At 39.3% G+C, this 21,795-nt stretch overlaps 2 protein-coding genes across 2 annotated transcripts in view; both read left to right on the forward strand.

Moving 5' to 3' along the window:
• The first annotated feature begins 650 nt into the window (after positions 1 to 650).
• LOC144655102 (uncharacterized) overlaps positions 651 to 21,795 on the forward strand; it is a 33,666-nt gene continuing 12,521 nt past the window's right edge. Inside the window, exon 1 of the mRNA XM_078515319.1 lies at positions 651 to 825. The gene's annotated coding sequence lies outside the window, so the exon portion shown is untranslated. The remainder of the gene's footprint in view (positions 826 to 21,795) is intronic.
• LOC144655101 (FERM and PDZ domain-containing protein 4-like) lies at positions 12,848 to 21,493 on the forward strand. Its single transcript, XM_078515318.1, is given in 12 exon segments — positions 12,848 to 12,893; positions 13,488 to 13,554; positions 14,477 to 14,605; positions 15,390 to 15,482; positions 15,748 to 15,870; positions 16,023 to 16,075; positions 16,191 to 16,300; positions 17,546 to 17,946; positions 18,259 to 18,336; positions 18,701 to 18,799; positions 19,046 to 19,208; positions 20,934 to 21,493. Coding segments are annotated over 10 exon segments (1,788 nt in total). The 5' UTR covers positions 12,848 to 12,893; positions 13,488 to 13,554; positions 14,477 to 14,497.

The following is a 21,795-nucleotide window of genomic DNA, read 5'->3' on the forward strand; positions in this document are numbered from 1 at the left end:
CTTGTGTCAGGAAGCTTAGCAATACGGATACCATTTGGGACAGAAAAAGGCGATTTAGTATATGAAAACCGTCGTTTGCAATAGTTTAATATCAACCACCAGCCCGTCACGCGTAATTTCATTTGCCACGCTTGGGACGTAATCGCGTGATGCGATTGCTATACTTTAAAATTATATTCAGCACTTGTACACTTCCATTTGATATCCCGCTATGACTTGAGAACGACGTTAAGCCAACGTCGAAAAGTACGTTGTTGGTTAAACATTTTGTATTAATTGTAACTTTATCACAATAATTAGTGCCTTAGATAATACACACACTCTTCGACGAGAAATTTTCACTAATTTTTGTTGTGTTGATAACATTGCAATTTGAGAAGTTTGCAAAAAATCTGTGAAATGCGTTTGTCTCAACAGGTTTCGTCCAAGATTGTAGTTGATTTGGAATTTAATTTTTAGCTCTTTTTAAGGTTGTAAAGTACAATTGACAATTTTGACATGGATAATTGAGCAATATAAAAAAATAAATCATTATTTAATATTTTAGTTTGTGTAGCGCGCGGATATTTTAAAGGAAGCGCGCGCTCTCTTTTCGAAGGAAACGACTCGATTGTTGCGTCACTTGCGACAACGGACAAAGACTAGAAAGCTTTCCGAGAGCAACGTAGCTCTTGCTTGCAACAGAAAACCTAGATTCGGCAGTGAAACTAGAGAAAATTTGATTGGACTGCTATTGAAAGGATTTGTTAGAATAGAATACGATGATGAAAGCTCTATTGACAGACTACAAAGAGCGCTCCGAGAACTGGAGGAAAGAGTTGACAGGTATTTTGAAGACTTAGGTGAAATTGAAAAAATGCGCAAGCAAGCACATGCAGATGTAAAGAGGTTCCAGCTGAAAGCTAAAGTGGAGAAGAATAGTGAAGAGAGATGCTGAGATACAAGGCAAAATGTTCTAAGCTGTTAAATGGATATCGTGTTATAAGGCGGCTAAATATGCTCTTGTAGGTAGAATACGCGTGCTTGTTGAAAGATGCTGATGCTATATTGATTTTAAAGTGATTTTATCGAAGAATCTACTCTTTTAATCTATTGTTAAAAGGTAAGTGTACAATAATTGATCACCTAAGATGGCTTAAAAGAGGCAGACTGCACGGGCATGTATCGATATCCCGCGTTACCCGCGGGAAGTGAACAATGAAAAACCCGAGATTTCAGAATATTCTCGACTCCTTTTTAAATCGAAAAGAGATGAATGAGTCTTAGTAACAGTCGGTTTACAATCGGTTTACTTTGTATGTTGAACACAACCAAAGCGTAAAAGAACGGTTTACAACGGTTTACAACGGTTTACATAGACAATAAAAGATGATCATCAGAGTTCTTTTTAAATAGCTGTAAACCGTGTAAACCGTTTGTAAACCGTTAAAATAAGCACAAATCCTCTTGTAAACCGTTCAAAATCACCATATTTGCAGTTATTTAACGTTCTAGCAGATAACTTGGCAGCACGGATTCCATTTGGAACAAAAAACTGCGATTTAGTATAGGAAAACCGTCGTTTGCAATAGTTTAATATTAACCACCAGTCCGTCACGAGTCATTTGATTTGACACGCTTGGGACGCAATCGTGTGACGTTATTCTATATTTTATCCACAAAAGAACATTGTGGGTTTTTTTTTACAAACTGAATTCGCGTTATCTCATTTTATAACGCTTGAGACGTAATCGCGCGAGAGAACTTTCGTTCCATTCCTTTCAAATGCTGAATTTGTTAAATTTCTTTTGTTCTCTGCACTGAACGCTTCTCAGTTTTATTACGAATATCGGGTGTAATTTAATATACTCATTGTATACTCTATTCTTTTGTTAATCAAAAACGATATCGGAGAACGCAATACAAATTGTTCTAACTATAACAACTAACGTACATGACAATTTCATTTTATCTCATTTATTTTGAAGTTTTAGAGGCAGATTCTTCACTTAAAAAACGTTCAATTCAATATAGCCTCAGCTTGCGTCTACAAAGGCACCTATTCTTCCTGCAAAAGCATCTAAGGCAGGCTTAAAATGATACATGCCTGCAACAGTCACTTTTTAGATTAATCAGAAAAATCATTTTTTCCCGCCCCGTCCCCCATTTCAATGTTGTCAAATGACGGATTCTTTGCGCAGTATGTTGGGGGGCTCAACATTGTAATATGTTGCAGTATGTTGGGAAGCTCAATATTGTCAAATGACGGATTCTTTGCGCAGTATGTTGGGGGGCTCAACATTGTAATATGTTGCAGTATGTTGGGAAGCTCAATGTTGTCAAATGACGGATTATTTGCGCAGTATGTTGGGGAGCTCAACATTGTAATATGTTGCAGTATGTTGGGAAGCTCAATGTTGTGAAATGAAGGATTATTTGCGCAGTATGTTGGGGAGCTCAACATTGAAATTGAGAGTGAGGAGAAAAACAATGAATTTGGATATCGTGGCAACACTTTTAACGAGCTAGGGCTACAAAAAATACTGTAAATATAATATACATGTACTCAAGCAGTAGCTGCTGACTCAACCAATATCCAATGAAAGAAAGCATTCTACGCCAACAAGACTAATATATCTATAAATTATAAGATAAAAAAAGATTTCAAATTCTTTTCATGATTTACCAATGCTTGAAAAGTGATGTTGTCCAAAAAAAAAAAACATCTTTAGTACACTAATACAGCAAAAGATAAATAAATTAACAAAAAAATAAATAAATTAATTAATTAATTAATAAAAAATAAAAAAGACCAATTCCTAGAGCCGTCGGGTCGCATCTTCACGCGGGGAGAGTTTATTCGGCCCCCAAGCCATTTAGAATAAACCCTATACTGGAAGATTCGAACCCGCGACTTTGAGGTGATGAAGCTACATCAGCCGCCGGCAGCGATGCCACTTCGCCACCTCGGGAATCCGTTGGGATGATACTAAAAAATTTGAATGTGTATACTTGGAATTAATTAATTAACTTCCGCCGGAAACTGGCTGAAATCGAGGCTAAGATTGTTTCGCGGCAGTGAAACTTATTTCAAACCCGGCGAAAGGTTTTTGGACCAGGCGGTCAGTCGTCCGTCATTATCCTGCGCGTTTCGATAGCGAAATATGACTTTTCTCCTGCCTGCGCACTCAGTTCAAACGGGCTAAGATTATTCCGCGGAAAATCTGGTAAACTCAAGATCACTCAAGGCTCAAGCGCTTGTGATGAGAAAAACATTTTTGGATCAAGAGATCGGTTGTTGGTCATTATTCCGCGCGTTTTGATGGCGAAATACGCCTATCTGTCGACTTCGATTTAGCAATAGGTAACTTAACATCGCTTCCAACAAGCTGTTTTATTTGTTGATAGTTTATTACAGTTGAATTTCACGTATTAAGAACGAAAGTACCAAGGAAAAATGAGTGTTTACGTTTCGTCTTCGAGAAGCCTTTTGTACCAAGAAGATTTATGATAATATAAATACACAAACTAATGAATAAGTGCCAAGCCATTTGTTAAATGTATTGTTTAATTGTATTTCACACTTTGATCTATTGTTGACTTTTAGCACTTGTATACTCTCATTTCGTATGCGATTTTGACTTGAGAACAACATTAAGCCAACGTCAAAGAGCACGTTGTCGGTTAAACATTTTGTTTTGATTGTAATTTCATAACAATAATTGGTGACTTAGATAATGCACACAATCTCCGAGGAGAAAGAGTTTTCCAATGCAAAAGCCGATGAAAAACGCTAAGAGCGCTTGTATACTGTGCTCAAAGCCCTCAAGTGGTATTTTTCTCAACGTTCTTTCAAACAGTTTAACAATAATTTTAAGCAGAGCGCAATTGTTCAAAGAGAAGATAATGCTATCCACCAGAGAAATCGCTATCCAGTGAATAAGTGTTGACAAAACATACTGCGCTTTCTATCGGATATAGTGTTGGAGAGGGACACGCTAATGTTTTGCACGACGAAATTAAAAGTGATTTCATTTGTTATAAAGGTAGTGTAGTGGACGACATTGAAACGCACATGATGACTGTAATTAGAAGGCGTGTGTTCAGCTTGTATGCGCCGATCCCTGGAACGGAACAAGTGAGTTTAAATCCCTGCGGCAGATGTTTCGCTCAGCTAATCTAGTTATAACGAGCAACGATTTCGTGAACTGCAATGTTTACATCGTTTTCACGACAGTCAAAAGCTGAGAAAACATCACAACTTGTAGAGGTTAAGATAATAATTTCGTGTATAGTACACTATTATGCAAATAGCAACGGGTTACCATTGTAACCCGTAAAGTTATAACAACTTTATCGGAGTAATCATCTTCTTAATCTCAGCGAGTTACAATGGTAACCCGTTGAACTGCAACTACAATCCTCGGTCGCGCCCTAAAAAACCAAAGAGGCTGTGAGCCCCTGAACTCGGAAAATTAATTATGAAACAAGAATAAAAATCCGCGATTTTGACGTGACAGTGTTTAGCGGTGTTTTATTTTCGCAATTTGTACAAAAGCCTGTGAGTACGTTATTAACATTAAAATATGTCAAAAACGTTAAAAAATACGTTTCGCGGGCCTTCATTTCGGTTAACCTACAATGCACTCTAGTAAGCCTGTTTACTGTTATTAACTGCATTTTTATGGGAAACACATTTTTGAACTTAAAATTGATCACCCTCTACTTAAGCTATTTGGTGGCCCAGTGGTTAGATATTTTGCTCGTGATGTGATCGGCCCGGGTTCGATTCCATAAAATCCCTTTTTTTTTCTTATTTTCTCTTTTTTTAACATTAAGTCAACTATTGATGACGATGAAATCCTGCATGCCTTGGCTATAGCTCGCTTACTCATATCAGTGTTTCTGCTGAGTTGAAAGACTGCCGCTCTTTTATCTGCGCGGCGATAAATTTCTCAAAAATCATTCTAAGATTGGGCCTTTTCCCGCTTTTCTGTTTATGCATCGATCTATTTAACTAAGTGGGCGTCCGTGTAAGAACCGACCACTCGATTTTCGGCCCAGAACAGAATTCCTCATTTTCTGCAAGACATTATCCATATGATAAACAAAAATAGCAATTTTTGGCTTGTAGTGTTATTTGTCAATTTTTTGGCGATGATTGCTGAGAACGGTCAAAAACCGAAAAAATCATCCTGTTTCGAGTCATTAGGCGTCGCGCTCAACGCGCTGAAAAATTCTCTTTACTCAAATAAAATGACTTTTTTCATTTTTTTTATTCTTTCTTTAGTTCATGTTAAAATTTGAAATCGGACTTAACAAAAATTAATTATGTTTTTTTTAAACACCCCATAAAGAGCCATCGCAAAAATCACGCAAACATACTGTTGGTTAGAGAGGTTTTTCTCAAAAGTTTAACGCGATCAGAGCCCTAGACACTATCCACGATTAGTACTAGGGTTGGTGTACTAGAAACAAGAAAAAAAATTTTGGGCACTAAGCTTTTCGATTTTAGGGGCACCAAAGCCTATTTTTAACGGTGTAACGCGCGTCACGCAATTTCTTACTATTGTGTTTCCTATCTTTCCCACATAAAACAGTTGTCCGAGGGAGCAAATATTTTCGAAACTAGCTTCTGCTCGGAATAAGGCATGGACAATCCTACATTTATCAAATATCGCCCCAAAAATAAGAATAAGAAGGTTTTAAAAATCATAGCGGCTCCGGTGTGAGTCTTTAGTTTCACCGGAAAGCTTCGAAAAAGACGTTTCCGTGATTTGGATATCATAAGGAATGAACTATGAAAAACCCTCGCGCATTTTGACAACGAGATTTTTAAAACAAGAAGTTTTATTCATAGTATAAAGTGCCTTTAAAAATTATTACGGCGAATTTACATCGACTTATACTACGGCGAAAATCTTGCAGGGATGTAGATTTCAATCGGCTAACACGCGGAATGTAAATGTTATTTTTAGGATGTCACGTACATTAATATTTTGCCCTCCCTTTATACTTCATTTCTAATTGTTACGTTGCAGCAAAACGACTCTATAATTGGTTTCGACTTTGAAAATAGCCCATATCCGTCATCAAATAATTCTAGTCTTCGCTGAAAGAATTAAGTTCAGTCGCGGCGTATCAAAAAAAGTATATGTATGACCCCCCAAAAAAGAAAAAATTGCTCCAGGGCGGAGGAAGGGCGCGTTTTTGGAAGCGATCTATAACAGTCAACTGTCAGCGATTCTACCAGCCGTTCGTTGAACTTCTAAATAATTGTTTTTACTGACAGTTAAAAAAACGTAGAAAAAGTCAGGAAGCCCATAGCGGACACCCTCGGGACGCGAAAAAAGTGTCTCAACTGGTGCTGGCCGCTACGAGAAGGGTTCTGTAAGCGGCCACAGGGGTAGGGGAAGATGGTTGCTTACGGGAGCTTGTGTCAAAATGTTACCGGACGTGAATGAGACAAAACAAACACTGAAATATGGTTCTGTAATTAAGTAAAATGTGACGAACGGCGATGTGAAGTTGATTATTAATACAAGATACAGAGGTTAGATTCTTTTGGGGTCCGCTTACGGGAGCTTAAAAAAAAGAAAAAGTCTAAGTCGTAATTCGGAAAGTGTCCGCGGCCGCTTAGGGAATGTCCGCTTACGAGAATGTAAAAATACAGAGTTTGTATGATAGGCGTACGGGCAATTTTTTGCCAGGGGGGGGGCGGTGAGCCATTTGCCCAAAAAATTCTCGCAGTTGCCAAAGGAAGTCGAGAGAAACGAGGGTCATACGATGCACTTACATAGGCCTACAATGAAAGAAAAATTCTATACTACATATGAGCTCATAAACACGTTAAAAGAAATAGCTGTCTGCCATTCGACGGCCGGAACAATGCCAGTACGATCAGTATTTGACTACACGTTGTTGCCCATGGTGCTGCGGAGGTAAGATTCAATCTGCGCAAAGCAGATGACTTTCTGCAGAACAAGTTGTAGATGTATTAATGTAAGGAATGTACCACATTAGGAAATGGAAACATCAAATAGATCACTCGACTCTCCAGCATTTGAAACAGTCAGGTAGCCTAATCGGCGCACAAGACGAAAACATACGTATATTTTCTACCCGGCTTTCAAAATCTCGCCGTTGATTTTGTAAAATTTAGCAACGCAGGAGAAGTTTCTTTATATTCAATGTGACAGATATTTCCCAAAGCAAAGAGTATTTCCTGGTCATTTCCACTAAAATATGTATATCAACATATGATCCCCTTCTCGCGACACTTCAATTTCGTGATTTGCGCGATTTTAAAATAAAATGTCGCAAAAAAATTAAAGTGTCGTGAACATAGGATGACGCGAAAATTGAGTGACCGTCATTATTAAGGAAGGATGAATTTATTTGTTATAAAACGTTAATAAAAGGAAGTTCATAATCACTGCTGGCTTCCACATACAAGCAACACTTCTTTGGTGCATTCATCAACTTCTTCATTCACTGGTTCTAGGCAACCACTGACTCTTGTAAACAAAGCTGGTTTTACCACGCCGACTTCAGGTTAAAATAGAAAATATCTATCTCTTCGAGAAAAATAACATGGAAACTTCTTAAAAACTCGCCTGGCCCAATTTTCTCTTGCTGCCCAAAAATTCTGAGCTGCCCAAATTTGGGGGGGCTGCAGCCCCCCAGCCCCCCCGGCCCGTACGCCTATGTTTGTATGGGAGTAAAAACGGGGTTTCTAACAAGGTGGCCGTAATAATAAAAATAGAGTAATTTAAATATCGATTTTCCTGTTCATTTTTTCGTTTATGTTATAGTTTATTTGTCATACGACTACCGAAAAATAAGAAAAATCGTTTAACTTTCCATGCCCAATGATTAATAGCACCTCCGCTCCTGGAAATACCCGCGGGCACCCTTAATAGACTCAATTTGGGGAGGGCACAATTTTTGTTCCAGTGTGGGGGAGGTCATATTTGTTAGCCCACTTTTTCCACAATTTCGTGGGCCCTCCACCCCTGATAAATAATGACCGGTCTCTAAGTGGATAGTATAACTAATTTAACAGCAACAAAAAAGAACGACTTTAATCCTTTCCTACATTAACAGTAATACAGGGCTTTAAACTATTTTTATTTTCTCGGTTCACAGAAAACTATTATTAAACGTTTGAACAACAGCCAAACGCATCCGCGAATTAAATAGATAGCAGTTGAACGTTTTTTCGTATTGGCGACAGTCACATTCTTCACAGAATGAGAACAAGTTCACTACTAGATTTTTTCCGATCTCGTGAACCAAAGGGAATCTCAAAATATCTTAATATCTCCTTAAGCATAACTACACTGAAACTGTCAAGACTCTCGTCTCGTGCCAGGTCACACAGGCAGTAAGAATGCAATTGGATGCCTGGGACTGAGTTCAGCGGCGACGCTCTCTAGCACTTCACGCCTTTCTTCCTCTTCCTCCTCTGCGTACACATCCTCCATCTGTAACTCTTGGTTCCCCTGCTTTCTTCGTGTGGCCGCTAGTCTCGTAAAAAAACCCTGTACTTGACTTTTCGTGAGCCAGTCTTACCTGTCAAATATCTGCAAACCATCTGGTCTTCTTGCTGTTCTCATGTCTGCAGCCACTTTTCCGGGATCTGCCTTGTTGCCGGTTCTCTCTCCAAGGTCGAATTTCCTCGTTAGGTATTGTTTAACATCATCAGGAAATCGCACACCTTGATTTCGCGCCTTGTGTAGAGCCCAGCCAAGCTGTAAGTCACTGCAAAAACTAGGAGCTTGATATTCAAATTCGTCTCCTCGCTCATCGCAATGTGCTACCGGTGCACTGCTACTTCCCTCGTTGTTGTCAACATTAAGGAATTTCTCGGCCCAGTCTCTTCTGAGTTTGTCATACACCGTTTCGGACCCTCCGCGCATTTGGCGGTGCTCGCCAACATCAAGATGATTCTCAAGCTCACTAACTTTTTGAAGACCATTTGACACCCAGGCTCAGGGCAAGAGAAAAGACCGCTGGTTTCCTCACCATCAGTTGATGTGGCGTTATGGATTCGTGCTTCCTTGACTGGAAAAAAGTCGACATCTATAACAAGATCTGTAGGACCCTGAGGCTTGACGATGATGTCTTGGTAGGGAATGAGCCTCCCTTGCCCTACATTATAAGCTCTCCAGATCCTAATGCCATTTGATTCAAATTGAAAGTTATGATACCTGCTGAAATTATCTTCATTTTTACTTCAAGTGTCTTTTGAGACTCATCACAGAGCAAACACTGGCAGTTGTGCCTCGGACAGGACGTTCGGAAAGCGCTGTACGCATGTCCTTTGCAGAAAGAACATCGTGTCCCTCGTTGCAATAGCGTCGGATAGCTGACTTCATTGGGCAAAGGATCCTATCACAGACATCTTTCCCGTATTGTGGCTCGGAAAAGTCGTACCGTGTGACGGTGATACCAACTCGGTTCCCAGCATCTCTTACGGCCGCCACGAGAAAGTTGTTGTAGTAACAGCCTGCTTCGTCACTTCTAAAGTTCACCTGAGTTATGTGAGGATGTTCCTTCTTTAAGGCCTCCAGTGTGTTCTCGATGATCGAACAGACTGCATACCAATTCTGCTGACAGGAATCAAGGATGTGAGCATATGATTACCAGTGCTGACATTCTTGGTTATGACGGTGGATATATGCCAGCTGAGCCCTCGTTTTCCGAACCATTCGGACTGCTTCTCAAGATATTTCAGTTGAAGAAATTTCATGGCCCAGTCCATTATAACAATGGCGGACGTCGCGACGGCTGTTTTCAGTAAATCTTGCTTCGCCTCTTCCTGGTTTATTGAGCGGACAATGTGCGCTTTCCATAGAAAGATATCTGACTTTGCGCGGTCAAAGTCGTACAGTAAATCTTCTCGTTGTTCTGAATTAACTGGCGTCCAGGATGGACCTTCGATCTCAAGTCGTAGTTCCTGAAGTACTTTCTTTAGCCCTTGGCAGTCATCGCAAGTGGATAAGTGCTGATGTGAACAGGACTTTTGAAATTCGGGTTCTACCGGATCACTAAGTGCAAAATTCCTGCAGTGGTCGGGTTCGAGTCCTGGCCGGGTTCAATATGTCGTGTTCTTTGGGCAAGACTGGGGGTAACCCTGCGATGGGAATACTCCTAGTCGCTTTATGCTACGGAAACGTGATGGGCCCCTAGGCTCGTATACATGCTTTACATTTTTATATACTTAAACTTGCAAAATTCTGCCCATTAATATACCTAAACCATACAAATGGGCAGAACCTCCACGTATAGTAATCCCCCCTCCCCCACAATCGCCTTCAACCAACCCTGACCCCTGTGTTCGCAGCAAACTTGAAAGAGTAATTTGTTTAGTCACGGTTAAAAACATCAGGTGTTGCAAGCTATGTCACTAAGAATAAATTATTTAAGTCGCATTCAAATTACTTTATAATAACATTTTATCCTGTGTTTGAGCCGGTCTCAGGTAAGCTAACAGAACGCGTCCAGAGAACAGTTGTCACCATGCAACAATAGTAATGACCTAGCATTTCATATTTACGGAAGTGAAATCTGTTTCAGCCTAGGGCTTAACAATGTAAACAATTTTTAGCGATTAAGAACAATCTTTAACGATAAAACTTACGGGAACCAACGGGTGCAGCTTCTCCAAAGAGGTTTTTAATTTCCCTGGCCAGCTTGAAATTTATAACATGAGTCCCTGTTACCGCCGATTTCTTTCCATGATGTCTTGGATACTGGCAGGTCTTCGGAGCTTGCCAGTACTTTCCTAAGGTAAAACGATGGGCTGGACAAACCATCATATTCTTAATCTGTTCTTCAGTGAGTTCTAAAAGACCTGCTCTTGCCAGTATTAGATCCCTTTCACATGAATTTTCTCTTGAAGGTGGTGATTTCTAGATGCAAACTGATATCGCCGTCACAATCATTAAGGGCTATACAATCTGTATGTCCACGACTACTTTCGCACTTACCACCTAAAATTGCCGAGAAGGAACAAAATCCTGCCATTTCACAGAACGAAACAACACGAAACGCAAAGAGCAAAACTATTCCTGCCGTAATGTGAGCACGCACGACATCAATTGTCACAAATTTGCATAAGTTAAATTTAGCACAAGGGCAGTGCAAAAAAAAAAAAGTGAAGAAAATAAATATTAAAGGCAAAGTTTGTAGCCTATTCACAAAATTGAAAAACAAATGATATAAAGTAAAACAAGAAATAGTTTAAGCAGCAAGCATTTGTCACACGGGTTGAAATTAACCTACTAAAAATAACTTCCATTGACATTCCTGCGTGCATCAAAGCCGACTGAAACAGACATTTTCTGAGAAATTCGCTTTGGCCTATTTTCATTTGTGTTGCATTTTCTCTGGTCGTACACTTTAATAATACAATGATAATAATTTCTAGCTGTTAAATGTGTTTAATATGTTAAACTATTAAGGGTTTCTTTCGTATTTCTTTCCCTATTTATGATTACCGAATCACGGAAACCGCTTTTCGAAGCTTTTTGCACAGTTAAAGACGGAACTGAAGACAACTCATACCGGAGCCGCTCATGATTTAACCTTCTTAATTCTTATTTTTGGGGCGATATTTGATAAATTTAGGATTGTCCATGCCTTTTTCCGAGCAGAAAGCTAGTTTCAAAAATATTTGCTCCCTCGGACAACTGTTTTATGTGGGAAAGATAGGAAACACAATAGTAAGAAATTGCGTGACGCGCGTTACGACCGTTAAAAATAGGCTTTGTTGATAGAACTCCTAAAATTCGAAAAGCTTAGTGCCCAAAATTTTTTTTCTTGTTTCTAGTACACCAACCCTAGTACTAATCGTGGATAGTGTCTAGGGCTCTAGATCGCGTTAAACTTTTGAGAAAAACCTCTCTAACCAACAGTATGTTTGCGTGATTTTTGCGATGGCTCTTTATGGGGTGTTTAAAAAAAATCATAATTAATTTTTGTTAAGTCCGATTTCAAATATTTTAACATGAACTAATAGACAAGACATAAAATAAAATGATAAACAAGTTTCATTTTATTTGAGTTAAAGAGTAATTTTTCAGCGCGTTGAGCGCGACGCCTAAATTTGACTCGAAACAGGATGATTTTTTCGGTTTTTGACCGTTCTCAGCAATCATCGCCAAAAATATTGACAAATAACACTACAAGCCAAAATATTCTATTTTTTTTATCATATGGATCAATTTCGCAAGAATTGAAGGTTTCTGGGCCGAAACAGTTCGGTCTTCACGGACGCCACTTAAAGCTTTAGAACTCTTTGGGAGAATTTTTAAAGAACAGCAGCTTTTAAATCATTTTTTCTTAATTTAGTTACACTTTTCTCTTTTTACCTTTTTAATATTTTTCTCGTATTTTTTATTTTTATTCGCAATATTTCATAGTTTATCCATAGTTTTAATATTGTATTTTTTGTATTTTTATTTTTTGTAAATAATATTGAGGGCCACTGTTGTAGTTTTTTATGCTATTTTAGTGCTACCCTCGTTAAATAAAGACTTTACTTACTTACTTACTAAGCTTAGTCACTGAGAATTTTATCTTCAAAAGTCAATCACCCGCCAGAGACTGACGTGATATCACCAAATAATGTATTTTTTATCAGAGATTGATATTTCTCTATGTGGCCCATAATACTACATGTACCAGTATGAGTCACTGATCTCTTAGAGCGACACTCATGTACGTCACTAGCATGGAATTTTGTGCAGATTATGTGACGTTTGAGTGGGAGAAGATCGCCCCAAAAGAAAAAAAGCTCTTCGCAGGCCGTTACCCTGCAAGTGACCACTGACACTCGCCATGACCAGTTGAAGTGATGGAAAAGACGTCACAGATGCAGCCCAAGCTGACGTCATCAGTCTCATAAAGTATTTACTACTTAATTACCTTGAATAGCACGTGTCGTTGTTAGTGTTGTTGAGGTTTCATCTCGTGCACTGACGAAATAATAGTAGCAAATCTGCAAAACTAGCGCGAAAGCTTTCCTGTTTTTCTTCACACGCTTTTGCGGCTTCATTCAGGCATGTACATTGTCCATTACAGTGTATCTTATCCTAAACCCATGTTACGGTTTAACAGAAACAATTTCAAACTAAATGCTAGTGTTCCAATTTTTAAGCATGTCATTCAATGCGCAAGATTGATAACACACAAGATTTTTAGTTCATTGTTTTGTGGTAATAATACATGAACCACGTAAGCGCTTGGTGGGCCTCTGATCAGTCGACCGAAAGTGACTGCGTCGCCAAACACGCTGTGAGGATGCTAAAAGACGGCAGCCACTGGGTTATACTAAAGAGTTAAAAACTAAAACGTGTCATACAGCCAGGCTGTTTTCCAATTGATTATACAACGCCTCCTCTGGTTGGATACTTTATTTCGGTTTCCGCGCTATTGGAGGAATAAGTAAGTTAGCAGTGCAACAAAACCATCTCTTACGCTGACTGTATATGTTAATTTAGGAGTGCTGTTGGCCGTATTGAGCTGGAAGTGGTGGCAAGCGAAGATGTACAAGATACGAACAATCAGGTAAGTAGTTGATTTTTTAAAGTCGGCCATTTTAACAGTAGGAGGGATTTTCGTTTCTCCGTCTTAGAACTTCCGCTACCCACTGTTTTCTTTTTTGACGCCTCGTGTTAAGATCTGACAAAACGGCAAAGCAAGTGGACGCAAGTGGTTGCAAGTTAACTTGCGTACAGACTTGTGTTGGCTGGCCAAACGGACACGCAAGTTTAGTCGCAAGTGCACGCAAGTTTGCAAAAAGTCATTTAAACTCATCGCCAATCGATGAGCTTGGGGAAGGTGCCTATGGCAGTGGGTGGTGGTTCTGCAGAGATACAAACGGGCCAAGCAGGGCACGCAGGTATCCATGGCAACTTTGAGAGCGGCAACCACCCACCAGACACCGTCACACTGACCAAGTCAGTGGAAATACTCAACAACCCTATACTAACCTACTCACCAATGAGGGAGGGAGGGGAGAGAACTGCACAACCACACGCAGCTGGAACACACGATACGTGCAAAACGGGAAACCCCGTATGTGCCCTCATCGCGCATGGTCTCTTGATTGCCGCTGACCGGCATTGGCTCGATTTTAACTTAGCCTAAATTACATTCAGCCACATATTAAATGCTATGAGGTACAATTCAGTATTTGACTTGCGATGGGTAGCCCAACAGTAAAAAAAAAATGCGTTAAGTGAACGCAAGTCAACGCATGTATAAGCAAGTCAACGCAAGTGGACGCAAGTCCTGGCTAAACGGAGATGCAAGTGGTCGCAAGTTTTCAATTTGCGTCTACTTGCGTTGCCGTTTTGTTAGGGCTTTAGTCAAGTACCCTTCTGAATCCAGTTTCTCCTTATTATATGCACACAGTGACGTGTATAATTGACGTAACGAACTACATTTTTTCGTGTTAGTTATTTTATCTCTTTTTTTTCCATCTCAGCACAATCGCAAATCATCACTCATGAGTCGAGCAACTCGTGAACGTCGTCGATCGACCCCAGTCTCCGTACGGTTCGCGGATGAGCCCGCGTTGGTGCAACTCATCGGTCCAATGGAACCTGTCAGAAGAGTGCGTTGATTTAATTTATTTTACTAAATTTGTATCAAATACTTGTTACGCAGATGTGGTCATGTTATCGTATCAAAAAATGGTGCATTGTTGTGTTTCATTTTTCCCATTAAGCACTTGACAATAGTCCTTTTGTTCTTGGTTGCGCTAAGGGATTTTGGCCGAAGCTAACCGGTAAAGCTCTTGACTAATCAGAACATTGTCGGTATGAAAATTTAGCTGCACTGGGGGAGTAGGTAGTGTCAAATTTGTCCTCGTCAGGTCAACTTTCCTTGCCTGAAACTAACCAACGCTATGAACGTGACATTTAACCGTTGCATAACTTATTATTCATACTTATGAAGACGCGAACCAACGCTCGAGCATGAGACCTTATTAATTTTTTTAGGCCCAAGCCAAACGTCGAACTTCACGAGTCGAATTATTGTAAATGAGCAAAACCTATTGTTTTTGGTCATTTGCATTAGGTTGGACTCATACGAAGTTCGACGTTTGGCCCGGGCCTTATTCATACTTATGACTACACGAACTGACGCTTTGACATGAACTCTCCCTTTACTTGTTTATACTTGTGAAGACACGAACCGACGCTCTGAACACGAAGCCTTGCCTTACTTTTAATTCATACTTGCAAAGACGCGAACCAACGCTTTGAACTCAAAACCTTGCAGGGCGGAAGTAAATCTCAGTTACAGTGTATTGTACAATTGCTATCCACTAATAAGGTATTGTTATAATAATTATCTTAATTTGTGGTTGATTTTCTCTTGTTGACTATCCATAGTCTTCAGTGCCGCTGATCCCGAATGTCTTGAAAGTGTTTTTGGAAAATGGACAGACGCGTTCCTTTCGCTATGATTCCAGCACGACTGCAGAGGTAATATTTCACTAACACGTAAAATAGCGCTTATAATAGACACTAAACTCTGGTTTCTAGTGTGGCCCGGATAACAGTAACGAGCACAATACGGTCCAGCAGCCGGCAAATTTCCACCGGCTGCCGGCTTCTATTGACAACCCTGTAAATTGTTAACTAAAAAAAAATCTTCGACTATTTCTTTGCTGTTCAGAAAGGTTGGAATCCCCACCTTCAAAACAAGTCTTATAAATTATTTTTACTTTATTGTTTTTTTTTTCCTCAGGAAATATTTAGTTCATTCAGTTCAAAGCTCGATGTGAAGTTGATGGAGCACTTCAGTCTGGTTCTCAGTGGTCCCAAGAAAGGGCAGGTTTCATACATACAAAACAACGAGAAAATCTCTGAGGTAACTGGCCTGTCTTTTAACTGTTATAATTGCTGTTTTTCAATCGAGTACTACAATTTTTTTGAGACACCTTGCCGCGTGATGGGTAGTTGGGTGATAATTATACTGTGTAAGTTGGAGCCGGTCTAAGATTTTCTGTTTTATCCCAACAGATTTACTCCAATCGCAACTGCAGCAGTGTCAACTTTTTGCAAGCTGAACACGCGTAAGTCAGAATTTATAATTAATGATTTTTATTGCTACTCCGTGGGCGTTAGAAGTTCAGGTTCAATAAGAAATTGAAAAAAACCGTTATTTTGAGTTTTAATATTAAACTAAAGAGGTTTTAACCAAGATCAAAGGCTCATCCTCATTTATGGTCATCCTCTGGCACTTATAATAAACGACGACCCCTCGCAACTTGGCAAAGTTACGAATACAATATCTGGCGGTGAGGAAAAAAGCGTTAGTTAGGCGACGTCATCTTAATGAACTCAGCAGCGGACGTTAAGAACCATTGGTTATTCATGTTCCAGAATTACGGTAGTGGACTAAATAGGATCAGCGACAGGTGCCGCATAATTCAAAGGAGGAATACTTATGGCGTAGTGGCTTCTTATTTTCCATTGCTTATTGTCAAAGTTTGTGCCCAAGGACCACTTGAGCTACTTTCAAGGATCGGAACAATTAGTATCTCTATGCGCAGGTGGTCTTTTTTTGGTTCTATTTTGGAATCTCTACTTTAAAGATTTTTTTTTGATCTACGCTAGAGACCGATACTCTCAGAAACTAGAAAAAAAATCACCATTTTAATACAATCATAACTGTCAATTTGCCCGTTAAGACAGTTGTTGCTGAACTCTCAGAAACTAATTTATCATCTTAAGCGGACTGAAAGGACCTCTTCGTTCTTCTTAAGCTGTGTTCACATTTAACCTCAGGGAAACATGTTTCACCTAAACATGCTTGTTATTGCATTGTTCACATTAGGTGTCAGTTTCAAACACGTTTCATGCCTGTGTGTAATTTATTGGTTTTGCGGTTCTTGCATAAGTCTTGTACACTTTAACCGAAAAATATAGCTCGAAATTACAATAAAGTTTCCATTAAATTTTTGGCTTTCTGTCTATTTTCAAATTCTTCGATGGAGTACGGCTTTCAAGCTTTTAGCAGGGTGACAGTATTGCCAGTATTTGTGGTATTGTGGTACAAAACGAATTTTTAGTGAAGTTTGTTTTTGCATTGCAATGCTGTGTCGTAAACTTTCGTTGCAATGTTCTGCCAAATATTCTGCTCTCTACCCATATCCGATAATTTCTGTTGTATCGCTTCATTATCCCATATTTATAATAAACATTTGGTCTCGTAGAAGCGCATAGAAGGCCCAATTTTGAAGCTTTTGGGCGCTCGCCTCCTCACCGCATGTCCGCCATTTTTAACGTTTTTATTCTGATCATGATTGAAACTACCTCACGAGGTGGTTTCAATCATGATCAGAATAATCATGTTTCAATCATGATAATCGCAATGCACTGCCTGATGTGAACACTTTTCACATCGAAACATGTTTCAGTCGTGATCAGACTAATCATGTCTCGGCCTAGCGTGAACACAGCTTTAGTCTGCGCTTCAGGTAACAAGTACCAGAATTAGCATCATTGATCTCATTTTTACTATGTCCATGTTTTGTCTTCAGGTTACCAACAGGGTGGTAGAAGGTTTCTATGGAATGGATCTGAAGTACGACCTAGCCATCAAGCTGGCGGCCCTTCAAATCCAACAGAAGGCTATGGAGACAGCCGCCGGACGACCAGTAAAAATTCTGTACGACAAGTGGAGAAGGAATTTGGGGGACTTGGAAAGTTCGTTGCCTCAGATCTCTTGCACAACATGAAGGAAAAAGAATTGAGGAAAATTCTTGATCAACAGATAAAGCAGAACGAGAATCTCGCTTCTCCGGGAGAGAGATACATGAGCTCTTTACAGTGTAAATTACATTATTTGAATCTTGCAGCAGAGATGTTTTCCTATGGTGGACGGTACTTTGACGCTGAGCTTATTGATAATGGTAGCGGCGAAGGACCAAGTCTCAAAAAGGTTTGCATTTCCCTTTTAGAGCGGTTTCACTTGAGTATTGAAAGTAATTCACGTTTGCTTTGGTTTTGCATTACAACGCTTAGCGATTAGTTAAAAAAAAAACTTCCTCCACTTTCTCATCCAATTAGCAGTTAAACCAAAAACAATCATAACTCACTCACACAAATAATGACAGCTACAACGGCAAATGACAACAATAGGGACAGCGACAACAGCAGCAACAACAGAGCAAAATTCTTTTTCCGCTTGTTCATTAGAGTTCATAATGTGAAGATGTGTAATTCATGGAAATCCTTCTCTTTCTTCATTTAGACGAGGAAACAACATGTCACCGTGCTTGTCAACTTAAAGTATGGAGTTAGCCAAGTTGTTCGGGGAAAGGTCAACGTTGTAAGTGGACATTTTCCTTACATTCTTATCTTGTGTTTACCTTTCGATCAGTGCGTAAAAAAGCAAAGAGCAAGGAAATAATAATAAAAAAGTATAGACAAGGCTTGGTTCACTCTTATGAAGTGAGCCGTATACATGTAGGTACAGTGAAAATAAGGTAATTAAAGCGTCATGCTTAAAAATGACCCTGAATACTAAGCATTCAGAAATGTTAATTATACCAACCCAAATGGCACATTACCTGTGACCTGTTGAAAGTTGTCACTAAGACATATCGTGCGCGGTTTTTTGAAACCTCCATGGAAGAGCTTTTAAACTTTACTAAACATACAACTAAGATGTTTATCTGATTTTAAATTTGCAGTTGTGTCAATTGGCCGAGTTTCACGAAATCACGGGATTTGCGATTCGCCTTCAAGAGAACAACAGACGGCTTCTGCGTATAAAGTTACAGGAGGGAAAGGTAAATCTTTTAGCGCCTGAATATTTCTTAGCATGTCAAAGAGGCTGAGCGGGGGGATAAAGACAAAGAAAAAATATATGAGTCCCCGACGGAAAACGAACCCATGACGGAACATTGAAAGCTGGGGGTCTTTGCCGGCCTTTCCCGATTTTGTAAATCGCGAAAATCAAGTCCCGTGAAAATAAGTAACAATAAGATAGTTTCACAACTTAGTGGAAAATTCTCAATTTTGCTGTCTTCTTCCAGAAGATACAACTGATGTGTACCACCCTGGACTGCCTGGATATGATCGCACTGATAACTGGTTACTACAAGGTGTATGTTGATAACACAACCAACACACCTCTGCCAGTGGAGAATGAAGAGAAATGGCCATTTGCGTTTCTACGCGACTCTCCTGATAGCGACGGTATGTACCAAAACTTCTAATATGCTAATTGCCTTGTATTACATCATGTATTTTCTTTATACACTCGTGTACTGAATTGTCATTATTTGTTCTGATTGATGATCAAAAATGTATTAATTTGGTCTTAGAATAACTGAGGAGAATATGCTTTCTTTGTAATGACATTTGCAAATGGTTAGATATTATGGTCTTCTCAGACAAGGACAGTTAACTGTAAGCCCCGTCTCAAGCCTTGAACGTGCTTTGCAGAACCCACACACTCTTCGTAAAGAGTAGGGGACGTAGTCCCCGGTGTAGTGGTCTATCTCAATTTCACACTAACATAAGGAGCATTACTCATTATTCATTTCTTCATTACTTGTATACTGCACCATAAGCAGTCTGGGACTTTTTAAACCAAAAACGGTATCGGAGAAAGCGATACAAATTGTTCTTATTACTAAAAGTTACGTGCATGAAAATCTCATTTTAATTTTAATCTGAAGTTTTAGAGGCAGATTGTTCACCTGAAAAAACGTTCAAATCATTATAGCATCAGCTTGCGTCTAAAAACACACCTATTCTACCTGCAAAAGCATCTAGGGCAAAAAGCATCAGTCACTTTTAAGATTTTTCAGGAGAAGTCATTTTACAGCCCCCTTCGCCCATTTCAATGTTGTCAAATGAAAAAAGGAAAAAAAAAGGAAAAAAAGGAATGAATTTGGATACCGTGGCAACACGTTTGACAAGGGCTGTAGAAGGCACTACAAATACAATATACTAAACCCCCCGACTCAAGCCATCGTAAGCCGATCGATAAACAAAGCATTTTACGCCAAAAATACTAGAATATCTTAGTAATAACCCTTTCCATGATTCACTAGCGTTTGAAAAGAGATGGTGTCCGAAAAAAAAAAGTTGAGAAAAGCAATACAGGAAAAAATCAATAAAAAAATTCATAAATCCGAAAAACGAAAAACAAACAAACAAAAAAAAAACAGAGCAATTCCCAGAGCATTAGGCTAGAATCTTCACGCGGGGAGAGGATAAATGACGGATTCTTTGCGCAGTATGTTGGGGAGTTCAACATTGAAATGGAGAGTGAGGAGAAAAAGAATGAATTTGGATATCGTGCACGTGGCAACACTTTTAACGAGCTAGGGCTACAAAAAATACTGTAAATATAATATACATGTACTCAAGCAGTAGCTCCTGACTCAACAAATATCCAATGAAACAAAGCATTCTACGCCAACACGACTGATATATCTACAAATTATATGATAAAAAAAAAACAAGATTTAAAATTCTTTTCATGATTCACCAATGCTTGAAAAGTGATGTTGTCCAAAAAAAAAAACACTTAGAACAATAATACGGCAAAAGATAACAAAATAAATAAATAAATAAATGAATAAATGAATAAAAAAATAAAAACGACCAATTCCTAGAGCCGTGGGGTCGCATCTTCACGCGGGGAGAGTTTATTCGGAGAGGGTTCAACTTCTCTTGTATAAAAGGAGGACAGGAGGACAGAAAATATAGAGTAAACCTCACTGATACGTTAAAAAACTGAAATCAAATTCACGCTATACTGGATTAGCTATATCGTGCTTTGCACAACCAGACCCAGGAAGAGAGGGTAATAATTCCTCGACTAGCTATCAGCAGTGTTAATTGTATTTTTAAAAAAAATGCTGCAACCCTAAGGGTAAAATAATTGATCATTTCCTCGAACAGCATGCTGACCAGAATGCCAACTACTTTGCCTCAAAATGCATAACTATTACCGAAACCTGCACGGCTCTCCACCAATGAAATGCGATCAAGAACTTGCCAAATCTGCGCAAAAGTGGACAGATCAACAGGCAGCAGAAGGCAGAATGTACCACTCAGAGTGGACTGACAAATTCACCGAGAACATTTCTTGGAAAGGTTGGGGATGGGAAGGGATGGAAAAGATGGAGGGAGCCATACCGGGAGCGGTGAGAAGCTGGTATTCTGAGATCAAGAACGACTACAATTATCAAACTGGTAAAGGGAACGGTAAAGCTATTGGGCATTTCTAAGCTGTAGTCTGGAAAGGAGAGACTAAACTGGGCTGTGGGCTCAACATCAAAGCGAATGATGGAACTTATGATACTGCACATTACGCTCCAGCTTCTCATGCAAACATGAACAGGGACAAACTTGCGGCGGAGAATGTGAAACCGAGAAAACAACCAGGGAATTGTAAAATTTGTAAATTAAAGCCCATAGAGTACGAAGTGTCACAACTGACTATAAAGCTAAACTTAATGTTTTAGTTAAGCAAAAAAATTAAGTTTTGAAAAGTTCCTCTCTTCTCGTTACGATACCACAATCAGTACTCAGGTAATTATAAGTAGTTAAAAATGCTATTTCATTTCGCTACATTTTTTAAACTGAAATATTGCACATAGTGAAAGCTATCAGATATTTAAATTCCGTTCGACAAAGGCAAAACTGTCTCGACGTTCTCCTATTTTCACCTGGTCCCCTTTGAAGACCTCGCAGTTGTGGTTTACAAGGGGTCAAGGGGTGAATTTAAAAAAAATACTCGCTTGACATTAACTTATTATTTTACTGG

The sequence above is a fragment of the Oculina patagonica genome, chromosome 5, assembly GCF_052425735.1.
Source record: "Oculina patagonica isolate OP01 chromosome 5, crgOcupat, whole genome shotgun sequence".
Classification (NCBI taxonomy): Eukaryota; Metazoa; Cnidaria; class Anthozoa; order Scleractinia; family Oculinidae; genus Oculina; species Oculina patagonica.